The sequence below is a fragment of the Macrobrachium nipponense genome, chromosome 42 (genome assembly GCF_015104395.2).
Source record: "Macrobrachium nipponense isolate FS-2020 chromosome 42, ASM1510439v2, whole genome shotgun sequence".
NCBI lineage: Eukaryota > Metazoa > Arthropoda > Malacostraca > Decapoda > Palaemonidae > Macrobrachium > Macrobrachium nipponense.
This window is the reverse complement of record NC_061103.1, coordinates 45742541-45769258: the sequence shown is the minus strand read 5'-3', so window position 1 is coordinate 45769258 and position 26718 is coordinate 45742541. Positions and strand designations below refer to the sequence as shown.

The 26718-nt window shown below is 38.2% G+C and overlaps 2 protein-coding genes across 2 annotated transcripts in view; one reads left to right on the top strand and one right to left on the bottom strand.

The window, feature by feature from the left end:
- The window catches only part of LOC135213359 (uncharacterized), a 94108-nt gene that overhangs the window by 28573 nt on the left and 38817 nt on the right, over positions 1-26718 (bottom strand).
- LOC135213181 (vascular endothelial growth factor receptor kdr-like) lies at positions 1270-17224 on the top strand (the record flags this gene model as incomplete). Its single annotated transcript, XM_064247147.1, is given in 16 exon segments — positions 1270-1438; positions 2218-2349; positions 7990-8193; positions 8634-8821; positions 9484-9596; positions 9967-10037; positions 10252-10455; positions 11141-11278; positions 11711-11838; positions 11990-12106; positions 13016-13174; positions 13657-13807; positions 14318-14545; positions 15425-15584; positions 16407-16633; positions 17085-17224. Coding segments are annotated over 16 exon segments (2529 nt in total), but the record flags the coding sequence as incomplete, so codon positions are not given.

Sequence of the window (26718 nt, the reverse complement as noted above, 5' to 3'; positions counted from 1 at the left end):
CTGTTTGTCAAGCTTTCTTTTTGTCATTTTGTTTTTATTTGTTGGTAGTTAATATGTCAAATTATATATATATTATATATAATATAATATATATATATAATATATAATATATATATATTATATATATTATATATATTAGTGTTATTTATTTATAATATTTATTTCTATATATGCATGTATTAAGTAATACTAAAATATTGAGAAGCAGGTCACACTATTATGCGGAATTAGGATGTTAAGAACAATCCAATCAACATTGCCCATTCATTGTCTTTAATTACTTCTTTGACAAATGTAATATACTGCAGATATGACTTTGTGAATTGCGTCGCTTTCAGTAACACATATAGACATTTAGGATAAATTAAGCCTCTGTACGTAAGATACTAAATTACGAAGACATATGAAAGTTTTCAGAAAGGAAGAAGTAGAGCGAAGGTAGTTTATTTCTCAATGTTTTGATTTGGTTATTCTCCAATTTCTTTTATCTTAATTTTTGGAAATAAAATAAAGTTCTCTGTAGTACTTCCCCTGTTTATTTTCCAACCTTTCACGACTCTTCTTCTCTTCTTCTTTTTCTTCTGAGGCTACGAAGGAATGTACACAATCCTTCTTTTTCTTTCTTGTTCTTCTGCTGCTGTTACGAAGGAATGTTCACGACGACCTTCATTTGTCTCTTTATTTTCTCGCGCCCATGTTTATCTCAAACCCTCCTGCAGGACGGTTCTGTTCCTCTTCATTTACCGCCCATTTTGTCTCCCACCCGTAGCCCATCCGAAAAGTCCCTGAAGGAGCCCAATGTGACAGTCACCAACTTCTGCAGAGGAACGCCATCAAGGAGCACCAGGAAAGTGTTCGAATACTTCATCGTCGAGGAAGGATCCACGGTGAATCTGACCTGCAGATACGAACATGACCCACTGATGAACAGCAGGTCACTCCTTTGGAGTTACTCTGACCACCCAGTTCCCAGAAAACGAGGTTAGCTTGGATTTTTAAACATTTTCTATTTGGGCGTCTTTCGAATGTTTTAGACCCTTTTCGAATGGTGAATATCTCAGGATTAGCAGTCTATACGGAATAAAGGAGGTTTGCATTCTAAGCAAAGCCTGGTACTAAACCATGGGAAAAAGGCATACTTGTTTTTACTTCTACTATCACTACTTTTTTCTTTTTTTAACTTTTTACTGCTCAGATAGCAAGCATACAGCCTGCTTCTTCTATACTCCCTAATGTCACTTTTTATCTTTTTAACTCTTCGCTTCCCAGAGTGCAAGCATTCGACTCTACCGCAAGACAGTGCCCGACAGGGAAATCAAAAGAACTCTGGTCATCAGCAGCGCTGATCCTAATGTACACTCCGGGGAGTACACTTGTACAGTTCGGAACAGCAGGGAATCTAGACCTGTTTCCAGGAGCCTGGTTCTTGATGTACTGCGTAAGAACAATCATGTTTTCTTGTTCAGTCTAGAGAGTGTTTAGGCAATCTATTATTATTATTTTATATTATTATTATTATTTATTATTATTATTATTATACTATTATTATTATTATTGTATTACTAAAAAGATGATGGCAGCATAAGTGGAATTGATGTGGCTTTATATATGGTCTTTTCAATTCTTCTTATTATTCTCTTTCTCATCAGGGCTGATATTTGCTAATAGCTATAGCAAATATCAGCCCTGATGAGAAGAGAATCATAAGAAGAATTGAAAAGACCATATATAAAATCAATTCCACTGATGCTGCCATCATCTTTAACAATACATGTTTGAGAAAGGGTCTCCTACCTTCATATTATTATCATCTTATTATTATATTATATTATTATTATTATTATTTTTCACAGTCCTCCAATTCGACTGGATGGTATTTATAGTGTGGGGTTCCGGACTGCATCATGCCTCTTTAGGAGCCCATTATTATTATTATTATTATTATTATTATTATTATTATTATTAGTATTATTATTATTATTATTATTATTATTATTATTATTATTATTATTATTTTATTATCATTATTATTATTATTTCACTAAAAAATACAGCAACCGCCATAATTTCAATAAAATGCATAAATCTTCCTGAATGCCATACAAGCAAGGGAATATGACACATAACGCTAATTCATTCATAAAAGACATTCAGGGACTAAGACACATAGTATGCCCTTTGGGTTCAACTCCATTCATAAAATGCTTTCCTTTGCAGCTCTCAACTCCTACAGTGTAAGTCTGCTGTTGGAGGATGACACTGACACAGAGATCAGACCAGATGAAGACCTCACGTTACGCATCATGTACACTGCATATCCTCAGCCAACGTTCATTTGGCGGAGAGGAGGTAAATTTCTAAATTTCATATTGTTCTCGTAATATATATATATATATATATATAATATATATATTAGAATATATATATATATTATTATATACATATATGTATATATATACATATGATGTATTAAATATATATATATATAGTATATATACATAGATATATATATAAAAGTAATGTTGGCTATGGTTTAAAGTAGAAAACTGACGCAGCGCTCCAATAATTCTGTGAATAAATGTTTCGAACGCAAATCCAGGAGCCTGTACAAGATGTCTTAGATAAATCTTTGCGTCAAAATATGCTTTCAACCCTATTTACATTTTACTGTATATATTATATATATATATATATATATATATATATATATATATATATATATATATTCATATATACATATATACATATATAATATATATATTATATATATATAATAATATGATATATTATATATATATATATAGCCAAATGATTGGATGTACACTTACTAAATCTGATACTTACGAAATTACACAGAACAAATATACATCGACTTCAAAATCAGCAGGGAAAGATGCAACAGAGATTTATTAAACTATGAGATTGCGTTAAAAGGATGCGTTAATGTCGCATGTATTTGAACATTCCATTCATCCTTTCTGAGGCTCCTCGCCTCGTCTGCTACAACGCAGTTTCTCGTGAAGTAGTTGCCAGATCGAAGAAGCCCTAGTTAGTTACTGTGTGGCTTTGGTAGTGTTCAGACGACGCTTTGGTTGGCTCACAGGCCACAGCTACGAGGGACTGTTATTTGTACGGACGAGAGGTGACGGTGTGTGTGTACATTAACTTGGGCTGCAAAACTGACTTATCTTAGGTCACGTTTATTCCATTCAACTTGGGCTGTCGTAGTATCTACGGCCTGGACAATTATCATTGCTTCCATGCTGTTAGCCTATATATTTAGAGGACACATGACCTTGTGTTGCGTGAGCCGACGACGTTCTCTATTGGAGTCCAGTACGTTTTGGCGCCGCTCTTTTGGCGACGATGATTTGGCGCTAAATGGTTTTGGCGCTCGTTATTTTGGCGCTAGCCCATTTGGCGCCAGCTTCAGCATGATTGTTTGTCCTGTCCTCACCTAATATCGTTCGACTATACATATTCCACATTTGCGTAGGGAAAAGTGGTGAACATCGACCATTTCCCCTCCTCAGAGGTCTTCCTACATAATTATCTTCGACCCAGTTCATTAACGGCTGGAGTTCATCAGGTAAATATTGCGCCAAAGCATCGATGTAAACATCCATGTGAGAAATAGGTACAAAAGATAAAGCAACGATCATTTTGGCCTTTACTGAGAAGTCGGGGTCATTATTATACAAATGTTGGAGCCCAAGTTGTTTCAGGTGCTTATGAATATTATGTGCAAAATGGAAGAAGCAGCCTTTCAACTTCACATCCGGAAAACATTCTGTCATTGCAGAAAAAGCTGTTTGTTCATAATCACAATAAATGCCCTTTGGTTGCAACTCTGCAGACATCTCGGTTATCATTCGAAACATTTTCACGTATGTTGTTCGACGCTTATTAGGTAATAGGGCGTATAGTGTAGGGAGAACTCCTTCATGCTTTCTTGCCATAATTACGTAAACCTGTGCAAATAACGGAGGAGACATCTTAAACGTGCCATCGGCGTACCACACATCAGAATCACGTAAAATATTTACCCAGGTCTTTCTACCAAATATTAAAATTCTGTCATGTTCATCTCTGCTATCTCCAAGCAAAAAGTCTTCAAATTGACCACCGTGCGTAAGGTAAAGTTTGTACGCGTCCGGTATTACTAATTCACTTAAACTGAGAGGGTTTGCAGGCGCAGAATATATTTGATTTCGCTTTCGTCGTACAATTTTTTTCATGGCATCTGAAGTGGGCAATGCTGCCAGAGCAGCTTGAGAGCTATTTTCAATGCAAACATTAACAACTGATGACGGCACTTCAAAAATTTCCTCTGCTTTACGTTTGACGCTTGTTTTAATTTCAGCAGCTTCCACATTTACTGCCGACGCACCGTGTGAATGTCCATTTACTTCTTTCACTACTTCCTGGTTCTTAGTATGAATACGCCCTTTACACTCAATTTTGATTCAAACTCCAAAACTTGATTCGAATTGAATGAAGGATCGTTTTTGATACATTTGTCAAAACACATACATATATCCGTTGTGTGAAAATTTTGGCTTGCCTCTATTACTTAAGATTTTTTCGGTCATTTAAGGTATGGACTGTACAAGAAACTAAAGAAAAGCGTTTTCCAATATAAAAAGACTTGAAAATCGTAACAACTAGTGTACTATTACAATTCTGAAATCAGACAAGCCTTTGGTGTAATGAGATGATCACTAAACGAGACACTGGTAAAACTATATGATAACTAAACAAGACTTGAATATCGTAATAACTGGCTTAATATTACAATTCTCAAATCAGACGAGCCTTTGGTGTAATGAGGTGATCACTAAACGAGACACAAATTTGCGGATGGTCCTTAAGTTTGTTTCTTGGCGTCACAACAGCTCATCGCTAAAACAATGAGTGCCAAACTGTCTATCGCCAAAATGGCGGCGCCAAATCGTCAGCGCCAAAGAGTCGGCGCCAAATCGTCCTGTTCTGCTCTATTGTACTGAAATCTTCAAATATTGAATGTTGAAGCGGTGATGTGCAACTGGGTTTTTTCCAATTACTAATTGGTTTAGTGTAAGTTGGGATTTGGGATATGCAACAGCCGCTGGCCGGCTAGGTTAACGATTGTTCAAACGGTGTGACATTATTAATGTTTCGTGAATCGTATGATAAATCTGTTGTAGGCTACCGTTTGATATGCTCTTGAATCGTATGACAATTCTATTGTAGGCTACCGTTTGATATGCTCTTCCCAATGGAAACTGAAAGTTAGTGCTGAACAGACTAGTAGGTAAGCGGGAATTTTGAACCGACTGCCAGCCTATCGAGTTATGAAAATACATAGAGTACTGTAGTGTTCATTTAGGTATGACGGGAATATAAACATGTTGACAGGTATTTTCCAACTTGAGGTACGGTCTATTTTGTGTTGCCTTTACACGGCATTAAGGTGTATTTTGTTTTTTGTAAGAACTCAAACAATTTGACTGAAAATTATACAAGCTTGTAGACAATACTTAGAGTATCGCTAAGGAGTATTGACGATTAGCTAGGTACCTAATTTTATTTCATAAAGCTCAAAGAAAAACAACGCAGCAGAGCCAAATACCAAGTGGGTAGATCTAAGCCGTTGTACCGCGGCGAACTAGACTACTATGCCAGGTGACGAGATCCTATATAGTTTTACCTCCTGAACAATAATTTAAAGTAACATTTTTCGGCCGGCTGTAATTTACCTTTGAACTCTATCCTACGGTAAGGGGGACCGATGTGAATGCTGGGTTCTGGGTGGGGCAAAACACTTGGGAGAATTATGCCGTTCAACCTACGGTAAAGGGGACCGATGAGAATGCGGGGTTTGGGTGGGGTGAAACACTTGGGGGAAGGTTTCGCCGTGTTATTGTGTTTTCTTCTTCTTATTTATGACATTTGAAACCCGAAATACAAACTGAAATTAAGCGATAAATAAACCGATAATGGAGCCGTTACATACCCCAAATCCACTGATTACTACTGCTATTACGACGCCGAATCCTACTACGCATGCGCCGTGATAAAAGGGAGCTTTTGTTTCACACACAAACTTCCTAAGGAGATAAATGATGGGTGTTACACACATTTAACCAATCATGTTGCATTATTAACCCTACATTGCGACAGGAGGTTTTTGGGGGGATTCATGCATTGTTACATATATTCCTTTTCCTCATTTGTTTTGTAATCGTGTAGTATTATTTCGAGCTTTTATTTCAGTTCTGTATATCATAGTACTGTATATGTGCACGGACTTGTTCTCACTTCATAAAGTTGCCCTATACTATGTCTTACAATATTACGTTACAATTGAGGGCATGTCCCTGAAAGTCTCCTGAGGGGTGGGACTAGAAGGTTTTAGGACGTTTCGAGACCTTTCTGTCAATGACGTGAAAATTGATGGTATTACATTTTTGCATTTTAGACATTCCAAATTACACATGCATTTTTTCTCCCTTCTTTTTTCAATATTCACCTTTACTTGCCTTTCTGATCCATAACAATTTCTTGGATATCATTTTACTTATATATTATATTTACTTACATATATCATCTTTCTCAAGTGGGGTTTGGGACGACCAAACCCCCCCCCCAAATCTTTGTCATACATTTTACTAGGTTAGGTATGAATCCTAACCTATATGTTGCACTTCTAAGACTGTTTTTATGTAAGAGGGGGTTGGTTAGTTGGGGGCCGGGAGGATCTCCTGTGGTCAACGGTTAGCATGTTTTCTATCCGGCCCCCCCCCCCCCCCCCACCCCCCCCTCCCCCCCCCCCCCCCCCCCCCCCCCCCCCCCCCCCCAGGTTAAGGTAACTTGGTTCTACTAGGTATTAGGTTAGTATTCCTAACTTATATGTTACACTTCTTAGATTGTTTTTACATAAGAGGGGGAGGAACCCCCCCGGTCAGGTAACATGTTCTACTAGGCTTTGACTTGTACTTGATAATTTATACTTAAGTACCAGATGTGCAAAACCCTGTATATATATAATATATACATGCATCCATGTTTTTTTTTAAACGTAAATATTTACCCCGCCCCATCCTCCCTACCCTGTTTCGCGCAAACCCCCCCCCATTTTCTCCTGAAAATGCTTGCCGGGCCGTGTATTTCATTTCGGTAATATACCGACCACGAGCCCCGAATCATTCCCTGGCACTTCCCGTCCAATGTATTTCACCGTGTTCAGTACTGGCCGCTGGGGGTTTAATTACAGTCGTCCGAATGAATATTACTTAAAATTCTTGTTCAGTAGGTAAAACTGCATAGGAAAACCGCAACTACCATAGTCTAGGCCGTCGCGGATAAGTACCCTAGATCTACCTATTTAATAGCTGCAATGGACCTTATTGAGCTAATTAGGTGTGTGCACCCGACGAGAGTTGGTGTACTTCGACTTGGACTGCAAAACTGTACAATCATCATAGGTGCTGCAGCCATTCAACTTGGCCAGTCATAGTATCTGCTACTTGTCCAGCTATATAAGTGGACCCATGAGTATTCAGAGATCTCGTTTTTGGAACTCCTTGAAGTTAAGTAGCCTCTATAGGTGGCCGTGCCACAACCCCAACAACTTTGGGGTAGACGTAAATCCCCAGTGGTTGAAAATGGCCTTTAAAATACACTGTACTCTGTTTTTTCCATCTGCCTTTGGTGGTCGCGTGGTAACACTGCGTCCCTGGCTTTAAATAGTTTCGCTATGTGTGAGTTTTAAGCAAATAAAAATACATCTTGGTGTACAATTGCAACTGAAAAGTGTTTTAATAATTTACTGTGTGCGAATTACACTGTTAATATTCAAAATAGGATATTTAAAGCCCGGGACGCAGTGTTACCATGCGCAAACACCACAGGCGGATGGACAGATGGAAAAAAAGCAGAGTATAATTATGGCTATTCGGTAAGGCAACGCCTCTCTGACACTTACGCAAATCATCCCCAATCTTGCAGATGAAGTCTTGGCGAACTCCTCCAGCCGCATACAGGGATCCACCCGCCATAAATTGGAAGTGGACCACGAGAATGGGAATCTGTTCTTGTCGCTTGTGATCCTCTCCGTCGAAGACATTGGCACTTACTCACTGGAAGCCCTGATCTCGGAACACGGGAACGTCCAGGCAAGGGATGAACTCTCCTTCAACGTCACAATGCCAGGTACCCACCCCCATCCGCCCCCTAAAAAAAAAAAAAATTACCGAGGGGGAAAGAATTTTTGAGGCTAGGCACAGTTACAATCTGTTGACTTGACCCTATCCATAATGATTTTCAGCTGAGAATTAAAGCAAGAAATTAAACAAAAACATAGTTTCCCTTTTCCTTTTAGTGGTCCCAAATAAAAAAAATTTCCCTTTTTCTTTCAGTGGCACAAAGTCAAAAAAAAATTCCCTCTTCTTTGTGGCCCCAAATAAAAAAAAAATTCTCAGTTTTCTTTCAGAGGGGGGGCCCCCCCCCCCGCCCCCCCCCCCCCCGCCCCCCCCAAATAATTCCCTTTTCTTTCATTGTCCCCGAATAAAAAAAAATAATAATAAAAAAAGAAAGATTCCCCGTTTTCTTTCAGTGACCCCAAATAAAAAAAAAATTCCTTTTTCTTCCAGTGGCCCCATCAGAGCCAATAATTGAATACTCTGTCAACAACACCAGCTTCAACAGCAAGATGCTGCCCCAGGGCGAGGATTTTCAAGTGACCTGTAAGAGCACGGGATACCCAAAGCCTGATCTGACCTTGGAATTTAGGGAATGCTTCAGCAAGGTCAACTGCACAGACTTTCAAGCCGTTTCTAAGGTAAGCATTGTGCTTAGGAAACTACAGCTATAACTTCTTCTTTAAGGTGAAAACTCTTTTGAGATTAAAACTTTCTAACTAACTGAATTAGTAGCACCTCAAGAGACAGACCCCTACTGTATCCTCCCCCTGAATATGTTCTAGATATATACAGTAAACAGAAATTTAAGTTCCTAACCTATATTAACCCGTGCTACATCAATTTTGATAGTTTTTATGGTACTATATCAATTGTAACATGTTAATTTCTTTATCAGTAATTGTTTCGTGAGTAAACCATTCTTAACAGTATAGTATTTTATGCTTAATTCGCTTTATCAGATAAAACTAGGTAAGCTTAAAGTATACTTATTTCTCGAATTGATAACTACATATGCTATTAGATCTGGTTTACTGCAAGAAAGAATTAATCTCCAAAATTCAATTTTATGCTTAATTCGATCTTTTGCCAGATGAGTGACTGAACTCGAAGATTGCTATGTTTCAGGAAAATCAATTTAAAGTTTAAAACTCTCTCTACATTCTGTAGTTTAATCGTGACATGCCATATCCTCTAGTGGTTAGTATTACAATCACAAATAAGACACTTTTTATTTTTTTTATCACAATATGGAACAAAGAACTCAAAAAACAAATGTTTTGAGTTACAATTCTCATTGCAGGATCAGGCGAACAAGAACCTCCTGAAGAGGCGTATCTTGGGCCAAGCTGATAAGAGCCTCACCAAAGGATTCGGTGTTTGGGAGGGAAAAGCTCTCGTTCAGGGATATTACAGGTTAGTGTTAGATGGAAAAATTTTGATTTGCTTTGTACTAAGAGGGAGATTTGTTGTGTAGCTTATCTGTACGCTCTTGAGTAGACGCATGGCCCGTGAAGATGGCCTGGTTTCCTTAAAAGATAAAAAGAAGAAAATGGTCTCCTGAAAATGGTCTCTTGCAGATCCTGATGCCTAAAATTTTATACATCATGGAAAGTTATTCCTACCATTGTGATGTCATAAAATAGTAGACCTAACTTTTATTTATGCAAAACTAGCATAAAATCTTCTTGGGGAATGTACAGTTATTTCTTAAGACGACCCTAAGAAAATAGTTCTGAACAAATATACTTCACAGACTCGAATACCTGTTATTAATTCATTTCAGGTGTTCTGCAACAAACATCAATCTTCAAGATGCGAAGCCTACTACTCAGAAGGTTTTCCTACTAACAGGAGGTAAGAATTTAAACCAAAACTACAAGACAGAAAAAAAAAAAAAAAAAAAAAATCGGATATAATTTTTACACTCAGAGAATCTTAATGTAAAGAAAATCCATACTCGTGTGCAATGAATGAAACTATTTTATACTTGATACTTCAACTAGATATTGTTCATATCACATTCATGAATCATATGAGACCCATTTTTGAATGGTCTTCACTTTCACAGATTCTGGAATTGGTTTCCTGAATATTAAGGTGGAGGTCAACAGTATTCAGGTCAAGAATGCGAAGAAGGTCCAAGTCGTAGAGGGGGATAACGTCACGCTCCTATGCCAAGGTAATAGGATGCTCACTTCGCCACCTCTGGAATGGAAACTCGGTGTCCTGCCCCTGAGTGCTAGTAATGCCTCTCGCAAGTATCTTGCAACAGGTAAGCTTCCAAATGTTCCTTTTTTGTTTGTTTGTTTGTATGGTGTTTTTACGTTGCATGGAGCCAGTGGTTATTCAGCAATGAAACCAACAGCTTTACGTGACTTCCGAACCACGTCGAGAGTGAACTTCTATCACCAGAAATACACATCTCTGACCCCACAGTGGAATGTCCGAAAATTGAACTCGCTGGAGGGCACCGAGGTGGCAAGCCAAGACCAAACTGACCATGCCATCGAGGCGCTAAATTTTCCTTGTCGCCCTATGGCTTCATCTCTTGATTCTTGAAACTTTTGTGAGAAACATTAACTAGTTTCACCCTTTCCCGACTCTTTGAACCTTGAGAAAATATACTGACAAACATGCTACCAATCATGACTATGTTTCATCCTCTCGTGATTCTTGAAGCATATAGTGAGAAACATTACAAACTGCTACAAACTGCCATCACCTTGGGATTTTTGAAAATTGAAGTGCAAAGTTTTTTGTGAGAAACATTACTAATCCTCATCCCTCGTGATTTGCAACTTGAAATGCAAAGTCTTTGAGAATAACGCTACAAACTGTTTTGCCTATGAAAGTTCTTCTTGAAGAACTATGACTTAAAATGTGTTTCATGTTTCTTTATTCAATCTAATATAAAATTCTTTCCCTCGATCATTTGTATCACACTCATTAACTTTCAGATGAAGAAACAGATCTCCTGTACGTCTCGAAAATCAGTATCAACAAAATACCGCTGGAACAGAAGGGCACCCTCGATTTCCGCTGCGAAAACGCCAGAGGGTCGAAAGCGAAAGCTGAACTGGGGATACATGTTATTCGTAAGTGTAAAGGCCAGTTATGTTGAGTTTCCGTACTTCTCCCGTAGGGGGATAGTTACGTCAGGGCACCCCACTGCAGTAGGCATATCCTTGCTGCAGCCGCTTTCATTCTACCTCCGTTCATGATCCTCCTTCTTCCATCTTATCACACACTCTCTCCTAACATTATTCCAGCATCATTTTCAAGGCCAAAGGACTTCACAGGTCCAAGAGAATGGCCTTTGACTTAAACTTTATAACCCTGTTGACTTAAATTCTATAATCCAATCCTATAGTACCTACTTAATTTCAGTCTCTCCTATATGTATAACATAATTTTTTTTGTGGCAGTACCTACCTATGGGTTGCTCTAATAAATGGTTTTTCTCCTTTGACGAACATTGCTTGATATGTTTGAATGCTTCCAGTGATAACATTTCATTTTACAACCAGCCATGCAACCTCCAGTTTGGAAGAACAAGGGTGTACCCCTTCAAGACCACAACCTCGAGGAAAGGGGCAATTTGACCCTGAAATGCCCCGCTGATGGCGTTCCAGAACCCAAAATAAAGTGGTATAAGGTAACTGGATTAATTTTAATCTGATATACTGTTCACAATGTATAACCTGTGGAGGCAATTGAGTATACATATTGATAGTGATTGATAAGCTATTTGTTTCGGTAAACTATCATCACGAAAAACCATTAGTAAAATCCATGTGTTTCATTAGGACGATAAACCACTCAAAGAAACTGGCGCAAATGAGAAAATTCATCGCTTGATCACTGGCCCCAAGATTATCTTCAGCTACTTGAAAATCTCCGATTCCGGAAAGTACAAATGCGAGGTAGGTAAATAGAATTAAAAATGAACACGGAAAATTTAAACACCCACGGTTGTGGTAAAACACTTTTCTTTCGTTATTTTTCTGCTAAATAATGAATTCTCTGGCTAATTTGGTCAGTCTATAGGACCACACTGTGCCTCTGAAAATTATCGAAGGTCATGACAGTTTGATTTCATTAGAAATCATTTATATAGTTTTGTCACCCATTAAAAGGTTACATTTTCTCTAGTTATGATATCGAAGAAAATGCAAATCAGGGTAACTTGCTCAAGTGGACATATTACAGTTTTGTATTTATTGACTCCCTTTTTACATAATTGGCCCTTTTTACAGTATATTAACCACGCTATGTAAATTGACGTGCTATATACAAACATAGACATATGCAAATGAACTGCAATCTTCCTTGTCACAATTCACGTACTAGGTACACGAAATTTATCACAAGTGAAATAGTTTACAAGTCAAGTTATTTTGTTTGATAAATGGTATTAATTGAATGTATATTAAGTTTTATTTAACCAGGATATCTGCTCCTGAATTAAAAAATATATATATAAGTATATGAAAAATTATGTAAACTTTTTTTTCCAGTTTCAAAATTTATAAACTTAGATGTTGAATGTTTTCATTTCCTTGCGCATTTATTTTCAGTATTGGCAATTTAATAAGTGGTAAATTTTATTAATCATGAGCTATAGCTATGGTCTCCTACTTTATAGTGGGGTCTTATTCCAGCGCTACGCCCCTATTTCATATAACCTCTTCATTCTTGAGAGCAAAGTTCATATAAGGTTCCTGGTTCCTAAGGGCTCGCTCCAAAAGCACAGTTGCGGCCACACTAAGCAGTGCAGTTTCCCTTTTAGGCTGTCAACAGAAACGTGTTAATTCTTATTTTCTTTTCCTCAGGCTGTCAACAGAAACAACACGATCTTCAGCGAAGCCTACATAACAGTGACTGATCCGGACTCCTTCATGAACCTCAACATCATCATCACCATAGGAGCCCTCTCTGGCATTCTTGTTATTCTCAGCGTCTTCATTTGCATAAAAATTCGCAACGACAGGGTAAGAAGAGACAGAAGAAGAGCGAAGCACTTGAGGCGCATTCTGCTATTTATCATTGTTTACCTCAGGTCTTGATTAGGCAGGTCGAATGCTCCTCCAACTGCCACCCTTGACAATCTTGAATGACCTGCCATGCGTTGTTGAAGGAACATTCAACAATAGATGAGTCAGTGGCATAGATAAATCATACAAGGTTGCTTATAAATCACACGCGCAAACAATTAATGCTTTTCAGATTATCTCCAATGTTAGAAGTCTTGATTTTGCAATACTAAATATAAATAGCTTCCTTCTTTAAAACTTAACAAGAGGAACAAAACTCTACAAATTAACGTATTGCTAACACGAAAAGATTCGTTTAAATCAGGCTTTAAAAACTTAGGTTAATGGTTATATATGACAAATGCAAAATAATTAAAATCAAATATTGTTTACATATACTATCGACAGTATCATAAATGCATCCTCCTTTTTGACAACAGAAACGTGCCTACAACATTCGCCTGGAAGACCAGAGAATGTTCGAACAGGGAGATCCTGATAACTTGAATCCAGAACTTGGCCTGGATGAACAAGCAGAGCTTTTGCCCTACGACACCAAGTACGAAGTCACAAGGGATTCGATTGTTTTCGGTAAGGTCGTGTGCCTTTAAATATTTACCAGGTAATTTCGTGCGACTTAAAAGTTTACCAGATATTTTGTGTGTTTGAAGTGCTTGCCAGATATTTTGTGCTTGAAAGGTTTGCCAGATATTTTGTGTGTTTGAAAGATGTGGTACCAGATATTTCATATGCTTGAAAGGTTTAGCAGATATTTCGCATGATTGAAACTTTTACCAAATGCATACTATTTCGTTACTTTCATATGTCCGTACGTATTATCAGGTGCTACTTTACCAATGATGTAAGATAAGAAGTAGGATTGGATTTCATTTTTGAAGTCTGCATACTCTCTTAACCCATCAATTTCTTCAACACTCCCTGGATACGCTTGTCACTACAAAGCCTATAATATATTATATCCACATGAAGAAGTTGAAAGATGTCATTGTGGTTATTACAATTACAAAGTCTCTGGTAAAAAAAAAAGTTATCTAGATTCTGTAAGCAATTCTATTTGTTTACGTTTTTGTTATCTTTCAGATAAGCTCCTCGGAGCTGGAGCCTTTGGACTCGTCTACCGAGCCACGGCTCTCAACCTCATCCCAGGTCAGCCTAGAACGACCGTGGCGGTCAAAATGATGAAGTCTCGAACTGATAGCTCCCAGCTGAAGGCCCTGAGGTCAGAGGTAAAGATCTTGATTCATATAGGCCGTCACGTCAACATCGTCAACTTACTTGGGGCTTGCTCCAAGGAACTTGCTACGAAAGGTGAGTGCTGCAGAGTAAAGGCCTTTACATACCCGTACACAGCTGAAACTTGAAAATAATTGTTTGAATTTCAAGAGCTAATCTCAAATTTTGGTTTAAAAGTTTATGAATATGAAGAAGTGGTGGGGGTTTTTTCTTCCAAAGGAGAGTGCTTCAGAGTAAATGAATTTGCAGACCTTTACAATATTGGAACTTGCAAATAATAGGCTGAACTTCAAGAGCTAATCTCAGATGTGTTCATAGAAAATTATGACTACGGAAAGGGACTGATCGTTTGTTGCTTTTGTAAGCAGAAGATGCTTCTGAAAGTTTCATTACCCTTTTTGTATCAATTAAATGTCAAATATATTCTTATTTTAAAGATATCATGGCTTTCATATACGGTTAGAAATAGGGGTGCCCAAAACAAAACGTCCAAGAATAGGGTCACATCTTTTTGTATTTTTTACAAAGACAAAAATTGTTCTGCCATAAAGGTAAACGATGGTAAACCAATTTAAAAACTGTAAGAGTAAAGACAAATTATGAAAAGCCTTTGGTGAAGTACTTTCTCCATGTAAGATTCTTTAAATGGGTCATGAGCCATGAATACTCAATCAATATAGTCCAGAAAAACAGTAGATACTTCTAACATATGAAGAAGTAAATCACTTCCAGAAATAAAAAAAATGACATGTGACAACTAATTCCTCCTGTTTCCTTCTAAATTTTTAAGTAAATCACAACATAGAAAGAAGTAAAACATTTCCTGAAATAAACAATGACCCAAGACAATTACATACAGTAATCAACCTTTTTACCCTCTAAAACTTTGATTCCCACACTAGTGTCCCAAATAATGCGAATTCTTCATATGTATATCTGTGCCTCATTCTCCAGGCGAACTGCTACTCCTTGTGGAATATTGCAAGCACGGCAACATCCTCGACTACATGCGTCGCAGGCGAAAGGCCTTCATAAACCAGATCAACGAATATGATAGGATAGATCCTTCACTCACCGACGCCAGGATACGCCACCGGACCGAATCAGGATCCAGGTTGGTAAAAAAAAGAAAAATATATTTAAGCCTTTTGTGACTGACTACAATGCAAGTGTCATGAGAGCTCAATAAGCATGAAATATTTCATTAAATGGACAACAGCTTTATATGGTGCTGGGAAAAATTATTCTCAAGAAATTTTTATTTTAGAATAACTGTATTTTTATGTACATCTCTTGAATTGAATATTAGGTGCAGGTTATTTTTTTATTAATTAATTATTTAGTTATTATTAATTAATTAATTAATTATTATATTTGATTAATTATTTAATTATCAAATTATTAGATTTATTATTTAATTAATTTAATTTAATTTAATTACTTACTTTAACTACTTACTCTCTACTTACTATACTACTACTACTACTACTACTCTACTCTACTACTACTACTACTACTAATCCTGAGCTTCTAGTCACTGCATAGGGAAATTATTTTAGTTTTGCAGCATAAATATTGTTTGATTTACTGAATGAAAAAAGAAAAATATTATTATTGTTAGAAACTAAAATTACTGTGCATCATGAAAATAGCTGATATTTTCCTGAAGAGACTGACTGAAAATATTTCTTGCGCCTCGGGTGATTAAATGGCAAACATTCTGGTAGTTTTTACTTTTAATTGAAAAATGCTTGTCAGTTGGTTATGGGACTGAAAAATAACCAAAAGAATTTTTTCAAACGCACAAGATAGTAAAAGTCTCATTTTCATAAAATATAAGAACAGAATAACATGGTAAATTCTTTAGGTGTCACCAATTAATGAGATTCACTTCAGTGTCATCTGGTATAAATGTTTCCCATCTTTTGGCCAACAGGACTAGAATCTCCAGAGGACTGAGGTATGCCCATCTGAGCTTCAACCAAGACATGGTCACCTACACAGCTGAGAGTGAGAATCCTGGCCAGTCTCTGTGGATAGAGCCTTCCTCACCGACAGATTCGATTGGCCCTAATGGCCACATCCCAGACACATTCAGGAACAGAACAGAGTCTGGTTCCTCACCTCTGCCTGTCGCTTCAGATATGAGCACCTTTACTTTTGGTAGGAAGTGTCTTGTACTTTGCAGGCATTTTTGTAGTTCTTGGCTCTTAAAGAACTCCCTTATCCTATTCTGCTTATCATCTTTGAATAGATGCGTATGGAACAGACACAGCATTTCGTAATGTTTTTGAAGCGTGAAAGACCTATTTCATATGCCTAACAATTTCTTATTACTTTGAGCAATAGAGAAATACAAGTTCCATAAACTAATAAGCTTTGAATCCTGAGAAATAACATCTTGCTCTGTTTTCAAGAATATGAATACCTATTTCATGACTACAACTTCTTATCACATCAAAAATTAAAAGCTGCATAAACTCATAAGCTTTGAATCTTGAGTAACTTAAATTTTCCAAGTGTTATAAGCACAACCGACTTTACCTCTGTATTGATTTTCTTCTGACACTGGAATAACCTTTCAACTTTAATAATTAGGTCCTTTCGTTAACAGAGAGTAGCAACGGTGGGTCAGACAATGGCTACATTGGCTCCAGAGCTGTTGGTTCCAGTCCAGAGTCCCTATGTTCAAGTGACCTCCTCTGCTGGGCTTATCAGATAGCCAAAGGCATGGAATACCTTGCCTTTAAGAAGGTGAGCAACTTCAAACCCTTTTGCTTTGATTTACAGGGAAATTATCAAGTTAATTTTTGCCCTGTGGCTACCCACGGTGTACATTAAAAAAAATATAAAGAAAAATCCAGGATACACTTGAAATTAACTTTATCTTTAGTAGGAAAAGAATATGTACATATCTAATGTCTTATCGCTTGGCGATAGACTTTTTGTGTTCTCCTTACGACTGTCATTCGTAAGTATTTTTTTGGTTCCTCTCATCTCCCTTGGATATCTTAGTAGAGAGGTTCTTTCTTGACTAGAGGAGATGATTCAAACAGGCAAGTTGACAAGATAACAACTTTATTCTGTAACTCCATACTAGGAGATGCAGCTCGGTCGGACGACCGATATGTTTGATCGTTGGCGTGGAACTGCCATTCTAAAGCATCGCGTCGATAGCGGAACATTAGCTATCTCAGCAATTCATATAAAAACACATACGTAGTTCGCCGGCTCGGAAGTTACAAGTTTCCGGCGTAGGTTAACAGGTCAACCGCTTCCCATGGAAGTTGTTGTGCAAAGTTATCATAAACATAAAAATGTTGACAAAGCTTAGAGCTAGATCAGGCTACTGCAGACAGCGCATAGCGTAATCTAGGTCTGCTTTGGTCACGTAGAACCCTCCTAATGCCATGACCCCAGGTCATTGGTTTATATTTACAGATCTTGTAAATTATATAATAATGTAATTATTACATTAGGCTCGGACTGCTACCTATTCAAGCCTTGAATAACAAAAAAAAATTACTTTAAACATTGTTCATAGGAGCGTGCTCGTAACATACGTCTAGGTATAACATAATAAGTGATTAAATGCATAAAAAGGTTCTGTTACATACCCTTGTTGACATATTCATAAACAAAGATAAATGCATGGAAAATATAGATCCATGTTTGGTAATAATAATGATTATGTACCCAAAAATAATAAAAAGGTAAAAATCAAAACATGTATACATGATTAATATGATAACAGGTAACCTGATTAAGAATAATGGTTACTAAATAATGATTATAGCATGATCATGGATAATTGTTAAAGAGTACTTGACCCTCTTTGTAATAGATAAATATAATTGTATAATAGTATAACAATGTAATTCTGCAGAAATTCAATATATAGGGCTGATATTTTATTAGGTGCCCGAAAAATACCTTTAGGAATATATTAATGTATAATATTGGGCTATAATGCTTTATTAGGCGCCCTGGAGATACTTTAACTGTTCAAATGCAAAGGCGTGATACTTTCTTGTCCTACATTTTTGCCAGCATACGGACCGCTTTCCACACACAACACAATTCCAGACAATTCCCTAGGCACGAACTGAAGTGGCCAGGTTCAGGCGGCCCTAAACGCAAACGACTTGAGTTTAACGGGTACGTCATCTAGACGGGCCAGTACGTTCCCTTGGAGATCCTTCTGTTTACGCCTCAGCCTACGCCAAGCAAAGATGTTGACGGCGATAACCAATATGGCCGTCACGCTGAACACGGCTAGCAGAATGTAGTAGCGAAGATTTTCTCCACCTGCATAAGTCGATGACGCGTGGGTCATCTCAGCCAGTTGCGTCAGACGATGAGCTACTCGCGCGTTGTATGGGAGAGGTAGTGATGGGACGATTGTGGAAGCCCACGTGTAGTTCGCGAAATACGCCTTCTCACGTATTATCGTGTTGACCCCTCTGACGGTATAGTTTGTAGATGTCCCCGTACAACCATCGGCTGCTACGAAGATAGGGGCATGGGCGGTGGATGTGTCCGGACACACGACGTCGAATCCGGCCTTATCATAACGGATCCAAGAACCATTATTCATCCTGTAATTGAATTTATTACCGTAAAAGGGATAAATCCCCAGACAACCTTCGCTGTATGAGAGAGAGAGAGCCGTTTAGCACTATGTCTAACTCACATGAATCCGTTGATATAGGATAGAATTCAAAAGAGTCAGCTGTACAAATTTTATTATTCATGGCTTCTGAACAGTGAGTGAGTTTATCTAAGTCTTTAATGACAGTAAATGATTTCTTATCAGAAGAAATCAGTACATGCCCCGTTAAATTGGATATTACTGGATTTGAGTTATTCGTCATGAAAGTAGGAAACGGTGCTATTTTGTATGATTGCCAAGCATCGGAAGAATCAAAAGGAATTGTGATCATAATTCTATAATTTTCAACGCTGACTGATATTAGGCTATAATAGAATTCTACTTTATGGGCATCTAATAAAGGAATATAACCTAGCTTCTCCCGTCCGTTTTCCAAAGTTAACGTCAGATCTTTGATAGGCATGAGGTGAGGAGATAACACACCCTTTGTTGCTAACGTAATTGCTTCTACGTAATCTTTTGACTTTTCAATAAAATGTGATATTTTCACACGGATATGATCTATTTTCGAACTATAGTAAGCTAAAGTAGCCAGCAAATGTTGAACTTCCATGACCTGATCGATATTATTTGAATGTTCATTAACGATATTCATTATTTGATTGATCGAAGATAACTGGCTGCGAAGTTCAGATAAGGCCAGTTCCGTTTTGTGTTGCAAAAACTCAATTTTTTTATTTTGATTATTTATCTTGAGGCGATTTGAGATTCCTAAGCCTAGATTCGCAACTGATCCTAAGATGTTTAGTCCAGCTAGAATAAGCGGGTTGCGGCGTTCAAGAGTATTGTGCCGCACAGACCACATCAGCAGGTCACGAGCGAGTTCTTCTGCCTCGGCGGTTTTATTTTGTATGTCATAAGACAACATTTCCGCGACGCTTAGTGTTTGAGCTAGTGAAATCTCTGAGTTAGCATGAAAATTACGTTCATGCATTTCCTTAAGGGAAATACCAAACCTCATCAGGTCATTCTTTAAGTTAAGGACGTCATCTTCAGGTAAGAAAATAGCATGCATATCTACTTCGATAACAATATTACTTGACACGATGAATACATCATCGATTCTCTCAATAATCGAGCCATGATTAAATTCTATTTCTTTCGTCCTAGCGCTCTTTCCATACAACAAAGATGTCTGAATATACAATATCACTCCTAACAATAACAGATTCATTTTTGAAACCTGCAATGAGTAAAACATATGTAATAACTCGCGTAAAAGAATAGGTTTACATACAATATGATTAATAGATATATATATATAAATTATTATACAAGTTTCATAAATACAACCATTTTTTCCCTCACTCCATCTACCTTTCTTTAGATTCTGATATGTGCCAATGGGATATTCTCACATCAGTGGGTTTGGATACATTTTGAACCCTAACTCTATTGGCCGTTAAATTTTCTAAAATGTTAAACGGGCCTTCAAACTTAGGTGTCAGTTTATAATTTAAACCTTTACGTACGTATACTTGTATGTATACCTGATCGCCCACGGCATATGTTCTAGTTGGCTTAGCTATTTTATCATGATTTTTTTTTATTATGATCTGTGCTTCTTCTAAATTCTTACGAATTATATTATATCGACTTATGCTTGCATCCATAACATCCTTTAGAGGATTTGATAAATTAGTTGTAGGCTTTAAGATGTGGAAAGGCGTTCGGGTCGGGGCCGGGGGGGGATACCGTACAGTGCCTCGTGCGGTGTCATTTTAATAGACACATGATACGAGTGATTAAGTGTGCTTAGCACCGCAGGTATGGCAATGTCCCAGTTGGGATCTGCCCCACCTAAGGTGACCCTTAAAATGTTTAAAACCTTACGATTTGCCCTTTCCACTAGCCCATTAGACTCTGGGTGATAGATCATGGTATTGATTTTCTTTATACAAAGGAATTCGCACAAGGAGTTAAGGAAATGATTATTGAACTCCCCGCCCGAGTCTGAGATAATGATGTGTGGAATTCCATGTTTACAAATGTAGCACTCGTAAAACTTCCTAGCGCACTCGACCGCGGTTTTTGTTTTAAGCGCTATAAAGTTCTGTATATCGAGTCAAAGCGTCTATAATTACTAGGAGGTGCTTATTTCCTCTGTCTGACTCGTAAAATCCTGTTAATAAATCTAAATGTACTCTTTCAAAGGGTTGATTTGGCACGGGGTAAGCCCCTAGGCTGACAGGTGTCTTCGTGTGCCCTTTGTATTCTTGACAAGTGCGACAATTTGCTATGTGCTTTTTTTATATCTGTAAGCATCGTATGCCAATAAAATAAGGATTTGGCTTTCTGTGACATCAAGGTATAACCCGGGTGCCCGTGCAGTGGATTTTCATGCAAACCACTTTTAAGACAGTGGTATGAGTGAGATAGGCACCACCACCTGGTTGTTATTCAACTGCGGTGTGTTGCGGGTTTTCCTCGTCACGGATCTACACAGGATATTGTCCTGTAGGATATAATTCTGCTGCTTATACTTTTAGTATTCTTTTTTTCCTTCGGATTTCCGTTTAACGCAATGATGATTTTTTCTATTTGCGGATCTTTTCTTTGTTCCGTCTGTAATAGTTCAGCACTCCAGCCCAGATCTTCCTGTTCAGATATAGTTTTAACAACGGGCGTGGAGGTTGAGATATCTATTAATTCAGCTAATGGCTCGGTACAAGATGAAGAGGGGTTTTACGTGATAATGCGTCAGCAATGATATTTGCTTTCCCAGGTAAATACCCGATCCTCGCGCCAAAGTCCTGAATGATCATGTGCCACCGAGTTCGCTTGGGGCTGTGACTAAAGCCTTTAAAAGAAGTCGGTTAGGGCTTATGATCAGTGAGAACCTTGACGGGGTAACCGTATATTATGAATTTAAAATGCACGAGTGAATTAACAATAGCGAGCCCTTCCTTGTCTATTACTGCATATGTACTTTCGGAAGGTCTCAGTTTACGTGAATAAAAAGCTATAGGGAAAAACTGTTTATCATATTGTTGAAGCAATACCCCACCTACTCCTAGGTCTGAGGCGTATGTTGCTATGAAAAATTCCTTACCGAAGTCAGAAATTTCAAGATAGGAGAACTACACAGTTCATCTTTCAATTTATCGAACGCCTGTTGATGAATTTCAGACCATACGAAATCTACGCCCTTTTTTATAAGATCGGTTAGGGGAGCGGCTATGATTGAGTAGTGCGGATGAAGCGGCGATAGTAACCGCTGCATCCTAAAAATTGCTGTATTCCCTTGACGTTAGTAGGTATCGGAAAGTTACGGATAGCCGACACCTTATCGTGGACGACTTTAAGACCTTCACTAGAAACCGTGAAACCTAGATAGACTAGTTCTGTTTTAAAAAATTCACACTTACTTATCTTTACCCTTAAATTATGCTGCCTTAACCTTTGTAACACTAACTCCAATTTACGTAAATGTTCTTCTAATGTGTTGGAAAAGATTACTAAGTCATCCATGTAGGCATGTAGGATATCTCCCAACAAGTCTCCAAACACGACGTTTATCATACGAGTAAAAGTTATAGGAGCACAACGTAAACCAAAAGGCATACGCAAAAATTCATAATGTCCCCTGGCTGTGCTGAAGGCAGTGTATGGGATACTCTCTTGTTCCATCGGAATCTGATGAAATCCTTTTAGTAAGTCTAGGCTTGTGAATATTTATTCTGGCCTAGTAAAGATAGGATATCATCGGTACATGGTACTGGGAATCTGTCAGGGATTGTTTCTTCATTTAAACGACGAAAATCTACGCATATCCGCCAAGTTCGATCTTTTTTCGGTACTACTATTAACGGAAAATTTAATAAGGGCTGTTTGATTTCCTAATGACTCCTTCCTTTAACATTTTACCTACTTCCTCTGTTATCTCATTCTGAAATTTCATAGGAAGTCGGTACGAAGGTACATAGATTACTTTCTGTTTGTCCTTGAGCCTGATTTGATGCTCGATGATATCCGTTTTTCCTAAGGTTCCATCCGTAGTGGAAAAAAACATCATGATATTTAGTTAACAGATTCAAAATTTCTGCTGAATTTCTTCTTCTTGAATGTCCTGATTGATTTTGTTCTTTATAGATTGCAAAAGGGTTTCATCCGCCACTGATTGAGCGTGATTTATCTCAGCTTACGGTAAGAATGCGATGTTTCATAAAACTTCGGCATCCAAGATACGTATGTTGATTTTTGTGGATTACTAAAGTGGTATTCAAATGATTACAGACTTCGATGTTACATTGTTGTTGTGAGCCGACTGTATAAACGGCTTGTGTGACGGATAATCCGTGTGTTTTCAGAGTTTCGGAAAGGATTAATGTTTCAGATCCTGGCAAGGTTCTCTTTACACGCACTAATATATTTGAAGTTACGTTAGGCTCGAGAGTTTGCGTGCAAGCTGATATTACGGGTGAGCGAGAGTTCTGTTGGGTTGCCTGTATTATTTCTTGGTTCATGAGACAGGTGATTGGTTCCGTAATGTAAGTGACAACTCGGTCTGTCTCTTTATTATCTAAAACTGATTTTAGGGTATTAGAAGACCTATAGAATTTCCCTTTGATATACACGCCGTGTTTTGCAGGTGCTAAGATAATATTTTGAGTGCCCATAGACGGGTATCCGATAATTACTGCGGGATACATATTAATGTTTTGTACAACGACAAAGGTATCAGCAAGCGTGCGCTTACCGACCTTGTACTGTACATGAGTTACGCCCACAACATTTAATTCATTATTCCCAATGCCTGAGAGCCTTATTCCGGACTTTTCTATAGGGAAATTTGAAAAGAGTAAATGATGAGTCCTTAAATCCATTATATTACGTGGACTACCAGAATCAAAGAACAAAGTGAATGACTTATGGTCCAAATTTACTGCATGTAAGGTTGGTCGCAACTCGTTTTGACTAATAATTGCATGAATTTGTTGCAAATCTACGGGAACCTGCACAGATTTTTTTGATTCGGCCGTGTGTTTCATAGGAAAATCAATTGTCTCACAATGATCTGATAAATGATTAAACTGATTATTTGATACAAAAGATGTTGATATTGATGACCCAACATCGCCCTCTCCCCCCTTGGAGTGAACTACGTGGTATTTGTTTTGTTTATCACACCCTGAAAATTCGCTTGCCCTTGCGAGGTTCTGGCAGACGGCCCAGGAACAGAGGTACCTGAAGCACGATTTGTTTGTTTCTGCTGTTGTGCAGAATTTCCGTTTGGTTGTTTCTTCTTATAGTACTGAGGACCCTTCTTTTTATTTGCACTGGCAACTGGTTGCGTGTTCGTAGCATTCTGCTGTTGATTCCTCGAGTAGCAACGGTTATATGAATGAGTTGAACTATTGTGTATTGAACAAAAACGCGTCCGACAGTCTGAAATCATGTGACCTGGTCGTTTACAGTTATAACAAACCATCCCTGCAACTTGATTATTATTATGTACCACATTTACTTGTTGTGGCTTGTTCTCATTTTTTGCAAAAACTGAATGAGCGAAGGATCTAGGTCGGTACATTTAGACATGTGTTTTTTTGATTTGTTTATACACATCTAATTCCGTACTGTCGGGCTGCAATTTTTTATCAAAACACCGTACTAACGCTTCAGGCAACATTGCAGTGATAGACGTAAGGTAGATCAAACGGATAAAATCTTTCACTTTGATTTTAGCACCCGCAACCCACCCGGAGTTACTTAAACTATCCTGATATTCATTTAGCCGGTCGGCAATTAGCGCCGCCCGCTCGACAACATTGAGCTGAGTCATGGAGGCTTGGTTAAGGATATTTCTCAATGCCAATACTACATCTAAAGCCTCTTCACCCCCATACACGGCACGTAATCTAATTTTGAACTCGTCCCATGTAAGCGCCTCTTGGAAAGAAACCCCCCTTAGATACGCACTTGCGTCTCCTTTCGCAAAGTCAATGAAGCTCTTGGCCTCCTGTAATTGTACTGCTGGGTCTGTGATGCTTTTTGCATTTAAATGAGCGTCTACAGATGAGATCCATGCCTCAACATTTTGAGGCAGGAACCCATTGACCCGACCTTGAAAAGGGACAATCGCTGACCTCGCGCTAACAGAGTCACCACGTAGGGGTTGCCAGCCGGAGTAGTTGCCATTTCGGCTTTCACTTTTTTCTTATCACTTCTATTCCTTGCAATCCTATCAAAATATCTATAAGAGTACACTCGACCACTACGTAAACGCATAAGCAATGTACTGTATAAGTGTGTTATAATAATAGGAAAATCCCCCAAAAGATACAAAAATACAGATAATATGATCAAATATTATACGGAGAATTCCTGCAAGAAACGGTTAATGACAACGAGAAAAGAAAAAAAAAATTAATCTGCGGGCGAGAACCTCGTAGTTGAAGATTGGTTCTGTAATGAAGGAAGATTAATATGGCGAACAACTCACCCCCCAGAATACTGGACGATCGACTCTTGATGAACAACACTTCACTGAGGAAAAGACCTGAATAGATAAAAATGGTACTTAGCTCCAGATTATATTGCGAAGGATTGTTGACATGGGATGACGTCTCAGTTCCTGTCTACGTCTCGCGTCGGAAGTCGTGATGACGTCACGGTCTTCTCTCGGTGCACGATGCGCGGGGAAGTCCAAGATTGATGACGTCACAGCCTCCGTCCTTGCTAGATCGGGTGATGTTCCCTGTGTTTGTTTTCTTCTTTCCGTTGATGTTCGATGCTGCCCTCGTCCGGTGTAGATTCTCGAAGATAAGTGACAACAGTTGCTCAAACGTCAGTGTTAAATGCTTGTATTCCTCTCGATGAAGGACATAGTTGCGTCTTCATAAACTGTTGCGTTGATTGAAGATCCCGTTTCCTCTGTTTAGTTTGATGTTGAAGGTGGAAGTTAGTTCTTGTAGACCTTCGGTCGGCTGATATGGGTCTTGTTAATTATATTTTCCGTTATACGCTGCCACCACATCTAATGTCTTATCGCTTGGCGATAGACTTTTTGTGTTCTCCTTACGACTGTCATTCGTAAGTATTTTTTGGTTCCTCTCATCTCCCTTGGATATCTTAGTAGAGAGGTTCTTTCTTGACTAGAGGAGATGATTCAAACAGGCAAGTTGACAAGATAACAACTTTATTCTGTAAACTCCTACTATGAGATGCAGCTCGGTCGGACGACCGATATGTTTGATCGTTGGCGTGGAACTGCCATTCTAAAGCATCGCGTCGATAGCGGAACATTAGCTATCTCAGCAATTCATATAAAAACACATACGTAGTTCGCCGGCTCGGAAGTTACAAGTTTCCGGCGTAGGTTAACAGGTCAACCGCTTCCCATGGAAGTTGTTGTGCAAAGTTATCATAAACATAAAAATGTTGACAAAGCTTAGAGCTAGATCAGGCTACTGCAGACAGCGCATAGCGTAATCTAGGTCTGCTTTGCGGTCACGTAGAACCCTCCTAATGCCATGACCCCAGGTCATTGGTTTAATATTTACAGATCTTGTAAATTATATAATAATGTAATTATTACACATATACAGTATTTTTATACATGTCCACTTGATACAGG